This window comes from Furipterus horrens, unplaced genomic scaffold, assembly GCF_987537825.1.
Source record: "Furipterus horrens unplaced genomic scaffold, mFurHor1.1.pri manual_scaffold_2, whole genome shotgun sequence".
NCBI classification, from domain to species: domain Eukaryota; kingdom Metazoa; phylum Chordata; class Mammalia; order Chiroptera; family Furipteridae; genus Furipterus; species Furipterus horrens.
In genome coordinates, this window is record NW_028327172.1 from 71,759,259 (window position 1) to 71,774,733 (window position 15,475).

The following is a 15,475-nucleotide window of genomic DNA, read 5'->3' on the forward strand; positions in this document are numbered from 1 at the left end:
AAATATAAAATACAAAGCAAAATGCCATAAGGCTCAGATGAGTAGAACAAGTGAAGATGAAGTGTCTTCTATCAGCTGAATGTGTATGTCTAGGTAAATGGTATTATATGTAGCCAGGCAATAAGACAAATTTCACTGGTCCAACAAAATTATAGTACCCAGGGGAAGAAAAAAACCTTTAAAAATAAAAATTTCAAATTACCTGTTTCTGTCTTGCTGCCATTCTAATTCTGGCTGCTTCTTCTTGAGGATGGAGTAGTACTGAACTCTGAGATACAGCTGTGGTAGGTTCGGTCTCATTTATTTCTAAGAGGATCCCCAAAATAAAAATTAGTTTTAATAATTTAGAATTTTGACACCATTATGATGCTCTTTATCCATTCATTACATGTTATTTTATTAGGAAGAAGACTTGACGAGCCAAGCAAGTTTAATCTATAAATAAAAACAAATACCTTGTTCCTTTTTAGAGTCTGCATCACATAAAATCGGTTGATCTTCACTAGTAAGTGGTCCAGAGTCAACTGTTAGTGTATCACTTTCAATAACTGTAACAGACACATTATTATGAACATATTACCACTATTAACCCTTTGAGTGCCAACGTTGCTGTGAGCGACACTGACAAATTTTCCCAAAAGTTCCAGCGTCGCTCCCAGTGACTCTTTTTTCAATGGCTATTAATGTAAATAACAATGGAATAATTAGTATTTTATGTCTTGTTCTTGTTACATATTGATATAATTTTTTTCTCATGTTGATCCAAATTTCAAATTACGCATAGCACTCCCTGGATTAAGCTTAAATCTGAACAAAGTAACAAAAATCTGCATTCAGATTAACAATTCAATCTTGGTCCACCTGAATGTCTTATTTAAGATCCAGTCACCTTCCAGATGACCATATATTTTATATATGAAACCTGAGCCTAATATAAGGAGACAGATGGAAGACTAAAATTATAACCAAAAAGGCAAACATAAAATAGAAGCATTAAGAATGCACGCTGACAGCTTTTGGAAAAGCATAAAAGGAGAAGAAGCAAGGCACCAAAGTGTAAAGAGAAGCTAAAGAAATTTAAATTTATCTTTGACATATTTAGTTATTACAACTGTTACTACTTATGAAACCACAGCAGAGAAGAAAGTTAAGCAATCACAGTCAGGGTAGCCAGAAACTCTGCATCAAGCATTCATTCAGCATCTACTTCTGTGCTGCATGTTGGGGACACTGTGGTAAACGAGAAATGGCCACAAGGTTTCACAGGGTGAGTGGGGACAGAGACATTATATAATTATTGTAGAAAAATATATAAAATTAGAGACTATAAGTACTATATAAAAGAAATCAAGGTTTTCACAATAGAATATTACAGAGAAATCTGAATTAGACTAGGGCTGAGGTGAGATTTCTCTTAGGAACTGATAGCAAGCAGACACCTGAAAGATAAAGAAGACTCACCATACAAAGAGGTACTAATGAGGATAAAAACTTGGCTCATTAAAGGAACTAAAAGAGGCCCAATATACATGGGTGCAGTTAAACAAGGGGGAGAATGAAACAAGATGAGGCTAGAGAAAGCCTACGCGTACAAGGCCTTTTCCAAAATAACCTGGTTGTGAAGTGAAGATGAAAGAGCCCCCTTTTATTGCAACTTTTTCCTGCCATTGCTGTTCGCCCCTTCTCCAGCCATCTTCTAAATGCTGGAGTCCCTCAGGGGGTCTTATAAGCCCTCTCTCTTCTCACTGAATTCTTTCCCCAAAGAGTTCTTCCAGAGCCATGACTTTAATTATCATAGATACGTCTGACTTCCAAACTTACCTCTCTTGCTTTAAGCTACTCAATTAACTAAACAAATATTAACTGAACCCCTTTCAGGTATAAGGCACTAGTCTAGGCTCTGGGATATATATATGAACAAAATCAAGTTTCTAGCCTCTTGAAAATTATATTCTGTCAAGGTAAGGAGCAAATACACAAAAAAGTAAATTTATGGTCTATCAGATGTTTATGAGAGAGATGGAGAAAAAGCAGGGTAAAGGGGATGGGGTAAAGGGGATGGAGTAAAGAGTAGGGGTGCGGGGAGGGGTAGAAGCTTGCCACTATATAGAGTGGTAAGAGAAAACCTTACTGAGAAAGCGACAGCTGAGCCAACATCTGACGGAAGTGAGAGACTGAGTCACTAAAATATCCAAGAGCACTCCACTCCAGCCAAAGAGACCAGCAACTGCAAAGGCTATGGGAGTCATGTTGGCTGTGTCTGAGGAACACCGAGAAAGTCAGTGCCTATGTTGGGGAGGTGTAGAAAAAGCACTTAGAGAGAGAGAGAAATGATGAGGGAGGGATGTGCCTATGCACAGATCACATAAGGCTTTCACATCACTGTTAGCACTTCAGTTTTTACTGAGTGAAATGGGCAGTTGTTGGAGGGCTTTCCCCCAGAGGAATGATATGAGCTGATGATGTACGTTTTAATAGAAGTGCTCAGGAGGGACAATCAATAAAGTTTTGTTTTGTTTTGTTTTTTAACATTTATTGTCTTTAAGTAGCAGCATTATAGGCTCTAGAATATTTCTTGCTTTTGACACCTATTCTTTGATTTTCAGAAATGAGCATATTTTTAAGTAACTCAGAAAGGGTTTCTGGACTACAAAATGAGACATAAACAGACCCACCATGTTCCTGCTCAGAGGATAATGTTCCCTCTTCGACAGTAGTTGTTCCTGATTCAAATGTTGGTGCTTTACTCTCAGTTTCTGCTTTACTCTCAGTTTTGCTAACAGTTGTGATCATTTCACTTTCATCCTCAGACATGGATTTAATTGTCCAGAGAGACTTTTGGTTTCGGATCTTATTTAATAATTTTTTAAAAAGAATTTTTGAAGGGAGCTGCTGGGTCTTCATTGTCAAGGGAACTAAAAGAAAAGAGAAAAACTTACTCAGTACCTATTATATACCTATACCTGGCAAATTATGCTATCTTTATACTTAGTTACTACTACTAGTTAAAACAAAGACACAACTTTATTCCCCTCATTATTTATAATTTAACTGTATGTACAATGCTATCCAATCCCAATCGCAGTAATTTTTTTTAACTACAATTTAAATAAAGACAACAGAATTAAACTATTTCCCAACAATATGCATTCAACACAAATTTCAAGCTTAAAGGCGTATCAGGAACATATTTATTCTGCTTGTTAAATGATGACAGAATGTAAACCTCTGAACCTGTGAGCAGATTAACTTTGAAAATATGTACCGTAAAGTTCTATAATCTTTGCTAGAGAAGGGTCCCAATTATGGCTCTGCACTTAGTACACTACAGGGAAAAACATTATTAGTTATAACCTTAAAAGCAAATCAAGTGCTCCCAAATTATTCCCGGTGCTATCTGGGAAAATCTCTCCCTTTTATCATCATAAAGACATCCCTTTAGTTTAAAATTCTTAGTTGTTTCCTCAAAACATCCTTCCATATGAGCTAATAGTACAATGCCCAAATAGAGTACAGTACTAACTATTCTCTAAGGGGACAAAACTGTTTCAAATACCCAGTTCTCTGACTTAAGGAATAAAATTTAAGAAATCTAGAGAGGTCGAAAATTGGCAGACTAGTTTTGTCTGACCCATATTTTTCTTTAAACTTTCTGAGTTACAACTTACAAACAATAAAGTGCACAAAACCTAAGTGTACAGCTCAGTGAATTTTACGAAATCAATGTAACACCATCCAGATCATTATGTAAAACATTTCCAGCACCTAGAAAACTCCTTCATGCCCTTCCAGTCACTATACCCCCGAAGGTAACCACTAGTCTGTGAGACCAAATGAGTTTTGACTGTTTTTTCCTTTAACTTCATATAAATATGGAATTATACTTAGGTGTTCTTTTCTGCCTGGCTTCTTTCATTCACCATTAGTCTGTAACTCACCAATTTTTAAAAAATAAATTAACTGATAACTATATTTCTAGGCTCTTTTGAAAAATCAAGAGGTGGCAACACCAAGCCAGGAATCCCAAATGGAATCAGCAGCAGCTGAAGCGTGACTGTCCCTTTAGATAAGGCAAGACTTGCAACTCTAACAAACTAGGGATCTGAATGATACTCTCAATGAAAAAAACTAAAAGAGCTGGATGAAACAATAAAGTATCTTCTTAAAGGCTCTACTGATCTGGCAAGAAAGTAAGATTCTACAGAGGCCAGAAATGAAGCTTAAGTAGGAATTCTTCAAGGGAAGGGAGCCCTGAAACCATCTTCTGAAGTTTATGCTAAACCACAACAACCTTTACACTTTGGACAACAATGTGGGCCTAAGGGCAGGGATAAATCCTAGAGCCCTCCCAAACAGAGTCCAATAGGAGACCCACAGAGTGGAAATGGCAAGAAAGCCTAAGTGATTTTGAACCAAGGCCATACAAGTAGGTATGGGGGTAAAAAGAGCTCAAAATGAAGAAGACTTGGTCTCTAAGAAGATGTAGGGTAAAAGAGAAGGAGGTGTTAGAGGTGACTCAATGGTCTGCATGGTTAACGGCAGACTGGTATCACTTACTAAGGATGAAGACGGTAGGTAGACAAAGTTTCAAGAGGCAAAAGACAATCAATTTACTGCTAAGATGTTGAGTTTTAAGTACCTGTGTAACAGCCCAGTAAAAACATTGAGAATGGCAAGGCTAGAGATGAAGTGTGGAAGAAAGACCTAAATGTGTGCTATTCATCATCACACATGAAGTGCCTAGCCATAGCTAACACAGTAGGATGTCTTAAGTGCTTTGATGAAGGTCTAAAACAATACGGACCTTTCAAATGGATTTAGAATTAAGCATCTACACCAAATAACCTAAAAATCTTCAGACTACATGTACGTATGAATAAAAGAACTTTCCTCCTATGTGTATGAAAAGGATATTTAATAACAGAAATCTGTAAAAATACTCTTTCCTCCTTCTGTCACGCCTATTAGCATTAGTCACTGTTTGTACTTAAATCAGACCTAACTTTTCTAACTATTGGTGAACAATTAGCATTTTGTTCTATGAAACACTGTAATATTCAATTCTGAAGAAGTTTTTACCGTCTGCTTCACTAGAAGATATCATCTCAGCTTCTGTCACTGGGGGGTTTTCAGTTTCACCCAGATTTTCTTGTTCCAATGAAAGGTCCAGTTCTTCATCTTGGATCTGATCAGTCACAGTGGGCAAAGGCTCTGGTTCAAGGTGCAAAATCAGGCTTCCTTTCACCTCTCAAGAAAGAAATATAGACATGTTTCCATTCCAAAATTACTACAAGGAACTTGAGCATAAAAATTTAAAGGCCATTGTAGTTTCTAAGTCTAAAATATGAGGTCCTCTTTCAAATGGACAACTCATTTCAAAACAAAAACTGCTTCATTAATACAATGTATTTTCCCACCAAAATATTTAAAAGCCTCACTGAAAGTTTACTGAAAATGTCTTACTCCTGTCTGCATTGTACATGTCCTCAAAGGCAAATTCTAGCTCTCTTTGCCAGTCTTCTTTCGTTTCACTGCGCTTGTAGGGAAGTTCCACTAGCCGTGATGGCATCCGTGCTACAATGCGTCTCCTACGCGCCATGTCCTCTTGTTGCAGCTGTTCTAGTTCTTTCATTAGTTTCTCTTGATTCTTCAGAATAAAGAGAATTAATTAACCACAGCCAAGTCACAACCTTTGGACAGTAACATTAAGAGTGAGAGAAAAGGAAACAGGGCCTGGGGTTCCCTTCCATCCTCTACCATTTGTTGTGACACAAAAACATTAATTTATTCATTCAAAAAATATTTACTAAATGTCAGAAACCATTTTTGATGCTAGAGATATAATCTCACCCCTAACCTAAAAACCAACAAAGAGGGAATTAGTATTCTATTATTAAGTATTATATGCTATGATGGTGGGCGGTACTGATTATACCACGAGCTTCAAAAGTTACAGTTCTCCTTTCTCAGGACAGTCATGATGTTAAGTTCTATGTAAGTTGCCATGGCTCCTGCTCTGCACCAGTTCTCCATGAAGAGAGCAGCATATACCAGCCTCAGGTAAGCACCAAGACCCAGAGTGACTGTGGTCTAATAGATGATACTTATTACTTCAGAATCTTAGGAGTCACCATGATTAATGCGGATCTATATGTATCTCTTTAAACATAAAGAGTCTGACTAATTTGGAAGTTAGGCAAGAGTTTCAGTGAGGTTACCTAACAGAATTCTGGTGGTGGAGGATACAGAGGCGGCATAAGAGAAGACCTGATTCTTTGGGATGAGGATTTAGCAAGATAAAAGTCGGGAAAGGAGAAGGAGTATAAGGAAGGAGAAGGAGTATAAGAAAGAAATAACAACTACAGCACAAAAGTATGGGAATGCAGGCGCACGGTATTCAGAGAACGTACGCTGTTCCTTATAGATAGGACATAGAGGGCAAAGGTATTCAAGGGAAAAATACAAAGCAGAACAGGCAAGTAGAGGCCAAACACTGGCAGGAAATAAGCACCCAGAGCAAAATGGGATCTACAGTAGAAGGTTCAGGCAGGGGAAAGGAAATGCTCTGACAGCAATGAGATTGCACAGCTGTGATGACATTTTTGTACAAGAGACACCAAGTCTACAAAAAGGTGGACAGCCTGTGTAACAAACTATCAAGTGATAACATACACACACCACTTAGTCTTACGCAAAGTTTTAAATATTTTATCATTTGGAGATGAATATTTTTGCCATGCCCTGAAAAAGAATCAAATTATGGACAAATTCATTTTGTTTATATTGTTTCAAATCATCTCATTAAATTAACTTCAAAGTTACTTGAATAAGTATACTATTTCTGGCTCACTGAAAGCTGGGCATATTTTTCTACTTGACTATTTATAATAACAACTGCCACCGCCAATGACATTTACTGTGAACTAATGAAATTGCAGGCATAGTTCCAGGGGCTTTATTAAACTCATTCAATCCTCACAAAACAGATGATGAAATAGAACTCAGAGAGGTTAGGTAACCTGCCTGAGATCAAACAGCTAAGGAGAGAAGGGACAAAAATCCAGGCTGTCTATGGAGTCCACCTACTTCACCACTAGATACTACTGATTTGTGGAGAAGTGCTCAGTTTACAATGTTCTCACATTTTTTTTCTATAGGTTTAAGTCTTAGATGAGAGTTACTGATAATAATTCAAATAGTTATTTTAGTTATAATTTACTCTCAGTTTGTAAAAGCTAAAATTTAAGGGAGAAGGTCATAATTCAGTTCAAACTATACAAATTAACTTTAATAAGAGTATTTTACCAATAAATTTAATTTTAAAAAGACAAGTATTTAATTCCCACAGAAGCACTTAAAAATTTCCTCATGTGAGCATTTAAAACATACAAATGCATGAGTCAAATTCAGAACATAAAATCAGATTTCTAAAAAAGATGAATCATTTTTTATGCTGTTTCAGGAATAAACACTCATTGAATAGGCATGACCAAAGTGGAGATAAAACTGTTAAGCCAGTTTTCATTACATAGTTTGCAGGTCTGCAACAGTCATTTTCAAGCTCCTCCTTGACAGCAAGGAGCATGACTCCACCTTTGGATCAACACACTACGAAGCCTACATGTGCTTTGGCTCAATAAATATTTACTGAATTGAATCCTAAAATATACAGAGCACAAATGCAATTCAAATAATTAGAAAAGTGATTTCTTCCCAGGCTGTTTTTGAACTGATTAAAATACTTAACTTTTAATAAATCCATCATTAGTAAAAATTTTAGAAGAGCAATGTAAGTAAGAATAGCTTCACCCATTTGAAATAAGAGATACGAGTAAGTTGGGAAATTTGAAGTCATATGCCTCAGAGACTATTTTCACAGTCTTCATAGCTCCTTCCTCTGAGCCCATTCCCTAGTCAGTTCTGCAATGCTCTAAGTGTGTCAGCAGTGGTCACGGCCAGAATTTAATTCTTACCTGAGCCAAGTGGATCCTCCTCATTGCTTGGAAACCCCGCACATGTGCCTTTTCACTCTGTTCCATTCTCTCTTTTGCCACTTGTTTTTGTACTTCTTCCAGTCTTTTAGCTTCTTCTTCAGCAGCCAAATGAGGATCTGGCTAGCAGTCAATCAATAATATTTTAGGCAATTTAAAAATATAAAATAAAGAGATAACAAAAAAACCCTTTAAAATAATGTTTTTCTACTTATATAAAATTAAATGATAAGTGTTATATTTTTAAATGCCCACAATTATCAACAGAAGGTATGTATGAAAAAGATTAAATTGCTAAAGTTTTACAAAGTTGTTCATTTCAAACCAGATTACACTATACCAGTGATTTTTTTTAAATTTTATTTTTTGTTATTCAATTACAGTTGTCCCATTTTTCCCCCATTGCTCCCCCCTCCCAGCCCATCCCTTCTCCCACAATCATATCCCTCCCCATTGTCCATGTCCATGAGTCATTTATACACGTTCCTTGACTAGACCCTTCCCTTACTTATCTCCCTTCTCTCCCTCCCCCCGTCCCCCCTACTGACTACTATTCTAGTCTTTGCCTATTTAGTTCGTTTGTTTGTGTTGCTCTTTAGTTTCCTATACTGGGTGATGTCATATGGTATTTTGCTTTCTTTGCCTGGCTTATTTCACTAAGCATAATTCTCTCTAATTCCATCCATGTTGTCGCAAATGGCAGGGGTTCCTTCTTTCTTTCTGCTGCATAGTATTCCATTGTGTAGATGTACCACAGTTTTTTGATCCACTCATCCACAGACGGGCACCTAGGCTGTTTCCAGCACTTAGCTATTGTAAACAGGGCTGCTATGAACATAGGGGTGCATAAGTTCTCTTGAATTAGGGTTTCAGGATTTTTCGGGTATAATCCTAGCAGTGGAATTATACCAGTGATTTTTAACTGTACCACAAGAATTTTTAAAACAGGCAATATCTGACTATTTAGTCGGGGCACTGACCTATTTTCCCTTAGATTGTCAGATAAAAAATGACAACAGCCAATACACCAATAGCCATCTGGCATGAGTGAATCAAAATTATAGCTATATTTTTGTGAGATTGGCAAAAAATATATTTTTTGGTGTACCACAAAATTTTAGTAATTAGTTTATAAGAGGGGGGAACCCCCCCAAATGGAATTATCTTCTGGAGGGCAGGCACCTTGTAGTATAGGCTTCCCCCGCTAGGTGAGTGTTCCAGGAACCCATCTGCATCAGTGTACCCTCTGGCATTGCTGTGAAAGGCCGCATTCGGCTTCATTAAGTTTTTTTTGAAGATTCTTTGTTCATTTCATGATGGGTGATTTACAGGTAACCCTGCTCACATGGTGCTGAGTATTTAACAGTTTTTGACCAAAAACAACATAACACCCATGCCCCACCCTCCCTATTCACCCAATCTCACCCTGAGCGACTTTTTTGTGTGTTTCCCTAGATGAAAAAAATCCTCAAAGGGAAATGTTTTGCCAATGTGGAAGAGATGAAACAAAAAACAACAGGAGCACTAAAACAAAACTGACACATTCAAAAACTGTTTTGAACAGTGGGAAAAAAATGTCTCAATAGGAGTATTGCATCAAATGGAGAGTACTCTGGAGGTGACTAAAGTTTAAACATTTAAGAATAAAACATTTTTTATAAATAAATTCCCAGTTTTTTGGGGTACCCCCTTGTATGTGCTACGAGATGAAAAAGGTTGAAAATCACTACACTATACTCACTCAAATGAATTCCTCCATCATTTTTTGTTAAGTAAAGAAATCCCACTAAAACAACTAATATTGAAAGGTAAACACCCACAAAGCTAGCAGTAAAGAAACCACAAACATCAACGGTCACGTAAGTCATTTAGGGAAGCACTGAGATTTGTCTTTGATTTTCAGCCAACATCTGCTGCTTGGAAAATCACCAAAACCCCTACTTTAATATAATTTCTGGCTTCCTAGAAGTTGTACATAACCAATGATTATGTGATTGTACAGTTAGCCACCATATTCATTAACATAACAATAGTAATGCTAAGAGGGAGAGAGGCACATGACCTGACTATATCTGAACATTCATTTTCAAGTAAACATTCAAAATTAAGTAATAATTTTCTCATGTGTTTTATATGTGAAAATTCTATTGGTCAGTTGAAACAGTAATTAATGACAACAATGAAAGCTATTAAGTATAATGTAAAATTATTTAAAACTCTCAAATAGTGAAATAAACAGGTAGAGACTGATGTTACTATATTAAGAGTGTACTGTCCAAACAACTTTATGAAAAATATACCATTTTTGAGCCAATTAATGTTTATGCAAATCTAAATATGCCAGACAAAACAACAAAGATTTAATTATATCAAAATTATAATCTCCATAAAATTATTTAGTGCATTAACATGCATAACATTAAACAATAACCTTTAGGAACAATATTTCATTCCACTTAGGCCATAAATTATTTTTTCTTTTAAAGTTGTTTGGGAATTCTTCACACCAGTTAAGGGTAAATTAAAAGCAGAATGTCAATTTTGGTAAAGCAAAATTTTAAGGGAATGAAAAACTTTAAAATAAACAACACTCATGATTAAGTCCGGACACAATGAGGAATATAAAGGATATAAAGAAAATAGAGGAAAATTTGGTTCCCTAAATTTTCTTCTTACTGCTCAAACTCAAAACAAGATTTTACAAGAATGCTTTAGGAAGAAAACCCTTTACAGATTTATATCAATGCAATTAAAAATTTTTTAAAAATCTGGTTGAAATAATTGTTAGCTTCCATTTTCAGTAGTTGAACTCAAAAGTTATGTAAAATTTGCAAGAACTATGAATCCCAAGCAAAAATTCTTTTGCGAAAACATGTTTCTAAAAAGCTTTTTCATGAATTGTAATCTGCAGTGCACAAAATAATAAATAATATTTATCTTGTACAGACTTTTGGATAGAAATTGTTTAATTATTAAATTTAACTTTCCTGCTTTACTTATCTGCAGACACTCCTGGGTCTCACAGCAACCAATATAATGGCTTTGATTGAAAAAGTATTTCTAAAATGAAAAATCCATTTTTAAACTATGCAACTGTCATTGGCAAAGGAAAAAGCATGATGAAGGCCATGAGTAATTTAGGAATTTCAAGTATATGATGTTTGGTGTAGTTGTGTGTATAAAAAATTAATGTGGCAAAACATAATTAGAGAATTACTGGCTTTAGCAGGAATACAGCAGGCCACTTCCGTCATTCTTCAGCCAATGACAAATTTTATGGCACATGAGAGATTGCAGAACTAAGGAGGATATTCAAACAATACATAACAGGAGCCCTTACAATGTTACAAAGGCTGACTGAACAAATGAAAGTAGTTTATCTGCAAAAAGCTGATGAAGAAATAACCAAAAATATATGCAAAGAGTGCAAGTATAATTTACAGGATACCTGCTGTAAAGATCCTATCTTTCCATTCCAGGAAAGATGCTAAATTACTGTGAATGTGACATAAGCTTAGATGCAGATAACAACTCAGGAATAATTCTGTTATTGTGAAAACCAAGCACATTGTTCCCCTGTGATATTTTAAACCCTTAGTTTTCCTAAGTGACAGTGTGAAAAACCAAATAAAAAATATATTAGAATGTTTTAATTTGTGGGACTGCTTTTATAAAACTGCATTATGACTGCTAATCCAATCTTCAAGTCTGGAAAGTAAAGAGGAGGTATGATTTTTAGTTACTATCAGAGGAAAAGTTTAGTAACTTACTCTAACACTATCAGCGGTATCCTATACTAAAGCTAGCCTCCTACCCTCCCAAAAAAAGTCTTTCTTCATCAATCTTAATTCAGAGGAAACATCTATTTAAAACTGGAAAAGTGCAGTATAGTAACCACAAGAGCAAATTAGCAATGGACTGAAGTTATTGCCCCTATATTATAATAACATTAAAGTTGTGACGATATTTATAATTTTAAACAAATCTCAAGATTTATTCTTATTTTTTAGAATTCTATGATGATACTCATTTTAGGTCTTGACTAAATATTGATTTTAACACTTGCTATAAAGCAGTCAAGCAAAATGTGTATTTGTTGCATTCCAAACTGTAGATGAGAACGTTTATTTTCCTAGTACCCAAATATATCTGACATGAAAAAAAAATTAAAACCCACTGTTACAAAGATATAACAATTAACAATAACAAGAAGATACCACTTGTCATTCTTAAGACTGGCAAAAAGTTTTAAACCATGATATTCCATACAGACAAGGTGTACTAAGATGGCCATTCTCTTTATTTTTTTATTTTTATTTTTTTTCCGGTATGAACGGCCTTTATTGGTCGCAACGAGAGTGGAAAAGGAGGGGGTATGACAGCTCCGGTTCCTGGGGCAGCTTCGGAGACTCTGCGGCCGCCCTCGGAGGCCATTCTCTTTAATTGCTGATGCTTTTTAAAGGCAATTTAATGACCTATATCAAGTAGCTGTATCTAATGTTATATAGTTTGGAACCAATAAATTCTCTTCTAGGAATGTATTCTAAACATACAATCAGATTTATAGACAAAAATGTACAATATTATTTATTATGTTTGCATTATTTACAGAAGAAATGGGACAATAGGAAAATGGTTAAGTGAATTCAATAATGAAATATTAAGTACTTGCTAAATATATCTTGAAAAGTGTATATATGTTTATATATAGACTATAATGAATTCATTAATGTAATTAACCACATTTCCCTTTGGTGATAGAATCAGAGGTATTTTTCCTATAGTTTATGCTTGTGCATATAATTGTAAAATTTTCAGAGCATGTATTATTTTTTTGATAAAAAAAAGTTTTAAAATTTGCTATTTTAAAACATAACTATCCAAATAAGCAACTCCTTCCATTCGTATTAAACTTCACATTAAACATGACATAATTCAAAGCATTTTTGAAAGATTTCAAAATTGTTATTACTCTTATGATAGTTAGTAGAGTTGTTCAAATTTTGACATCTGGGAACAACACACATAGAACTAAGACATAACTCAATCAATGAACAGAGAAATAATAATGGACAAACATTAAGTCAATCACCTGTTTTGTGTCTATCTCTCTATTCACAAAAGTAGAAAGATGATGGTAGGTAGAACTACTGGTTTTCACATTAGAAATTCTCTCTACTTCAATGTTCTGAAAAATAGAACATAGAAAATAGATTGTTAAGATTAAAAGCATTAACTTTCACTTAAAACTGGATCCAATACAAAAAATAATAATTGTGTATTTTCATCAATTAGCCTTATTCATTTTTTTCACATGGGATCATGTCCCCAGAAATTTAGGTTTAAAATCTAAATGCTGTATAGTTTAATGCATCACATCAGGAAGCACATAATAAACTGTTCCACTCTTACTGATTCTAAGTTTGATCATTTGTTTATGGTGGTTCATGCCCACTGATAGGAAAAAGTTCTCTTCTTTTTTCAAACAGATGTAGGCCAATGAATAAATGTAGAAGGATGAGATACCTATCTGGTGCCAAAGTATCATCTCTCAGATTACTCAGTAATTGGAAAGAGAAAAATATGCCTTTAAGATGGCTATCTCTCATAGTCACCACCATAACCAAACCAGACAAATAGAGAATACAAGAAGCTCTAGTCTCTTCAAACTAGTCCCTTCAAAAAGTCCGAAATAAAAGACTTGGCTAGGGTTGGGGGAGGTGATGTTCTACATTAAGAGACCAAAGAGACAAACAAGCAGAAGCAATATGTGAACCCTGACTTAGATCCTGGTTAAAAAAAAAAAAAGCTGTAAGACAATTTAGGGGCAATTGGAGAATTCTGATTACAGACTACATATGAAATGGATTTAAGAAACTAATGTTAATTTGAAAAAGATATTATTGTGGCTGCATAAGAGAATATCCTTATTCTTACAAGAAGCATGCAGAAGTATTTAGGGTGAAATGTCATCTCTCCAATTTACATTCAAATGTATACATATATACACAACTATCTGAAATCTATACACAATGCAAATAGCTATTCACTGCACTCTTCTAATTTCTCTGTATTTTGAAAATTTTCATAATAAAAAGTTGAGGGGGGATAGTACACATCCAACATGTAATTCACATTTGTCAAATCATACAGAGAGTTTTTCTGGCTTTTTGTAAATTTTTGACTTTGGTTTGTTAGGAACATTAGAAATTATGACAAAGATAAATCAAGGCATCATGGATAAAATACTGCTTGCCTTTTAACATGGTATGGAGGTAGTGACTGAAATCTGACTTCCAGTTGAATCTTGGTGGGGTCAAATGTCACATAGCAGATGGCTCAGCACAGAAGCAGGAAGGCTCACAACATGAAAGGCTTAAGAGGTGAATATTGGGTACTTATGTTGATCATACATACATAAAATATACCTGAATAAACAATTAAATAGGATGTCCCTGTATTTGTATAGGTTTTGTCTTTTCTATTTAACTCTTAAGATAAAAATAATTATGTAATTTTGATAATCATCCAAATGGCCAGGCCATCTCAATAACCACAAAAAGCTAACATGAACAAGAGAATCAATGCCTTTTAAAATTAATTTCTACTTCACTTAATAATTTTTTAAAATAAGCTCCAAATCAAAAAGCACACATTTTACTTCCATAAGAGACCTCAGCATTTTACATAATCTTCTGTAAATTTATTAACTTATATGAACCTAATTTCTTTCTTATAATATGGTAACTATTTACAATGGCTAAATCCTGAATGTGGAAGTCTACAGAGCAAATAATCTATTTTTTAAAATAAATAAGGGTATTTTTTTAAAATATAGACAAACTATTCAGTTTTTTTTTTAAATCAAAAATAATATAGATTTTCAAAGGACAAAAAGCAATTTGAGACAACTGGGAAAAACTGAACACAGACTGTGTTTTAGAAGATATTGGGATTATTGCTATTGTGCTAAAAATAAATAAACAAATAAGTCCTTATACACCAGAGATACATACTAAAGTATTTATGGATAAAGTGATAACTAACACCATTTTTAAATACTCCAGATATAATCATGTGTTACTTGTATATTAAAATTAAGTTAAAGCAAATGACATTTTGACCTGCACTGAATTCTAACAGTAAAGATTTATTACTATAACCCAGTTCTTCTTAACACCCAAAGTAAGTCACCTCAAAAAGAGTTGGAGGAGGAGGCGGCAGACTTGTAATTTTGGCAGATCTCTCTTTTTCCATAAGCAGTGCTTCCTTTCGAGCCTCTATGTGCCTTGAAAAACAAGAGATGTCATAAATTACTTTTTCAGGTGGTGTTACAGTACAACCCTTAAGGCTAAAAATGTAAAAGCGATAGGGTCTCAAGAAATCCTCCAATCTGATCCCGCAGGCTCAGTGTATTATTTAATAAAGAACCTATACAAAGTAGACATGTAAGGAAATGTTTCCCAAGTGAAAGAGATGTATCT

At 34.8% G+C, this 15,475-nt stretch overlaps 1 protein-coding gene across 1 annotated transcript in view; it reads right to left on the reverse strand.

The window, feature by feature from the left end:
* Positions 1 to 15,475, reverse strand: part of CEP295 (centrosomal protein 295) — a 43,853-nt gene that overhangs the window by 21,534 nt on the left and 6,844 nt on the right. Inside the window, 8 exon segments of the mRNA XM_090265856.1 lie at positions 203 to 306; positions 456 to 548; positions 2,676 to 2,915; positions 5,080 to 5,247; positions 5,464 to 5,647; positions 7,974 to 8,114; positions 13,084 to 13,179; positions 15,186 to 15,279. Of these exon segments, the coding sequence (XP_090121982.1) occupies positions 203 to 306; positions 456 to 548; positions 2,676 to 2,915; positions 5,080 to 5,247; positions 5,464 to 5,647; positions 7,974 to 8,114; positions 13,084 to 13,179; positions 15,186 to 15,279 (1,120 nt within the window).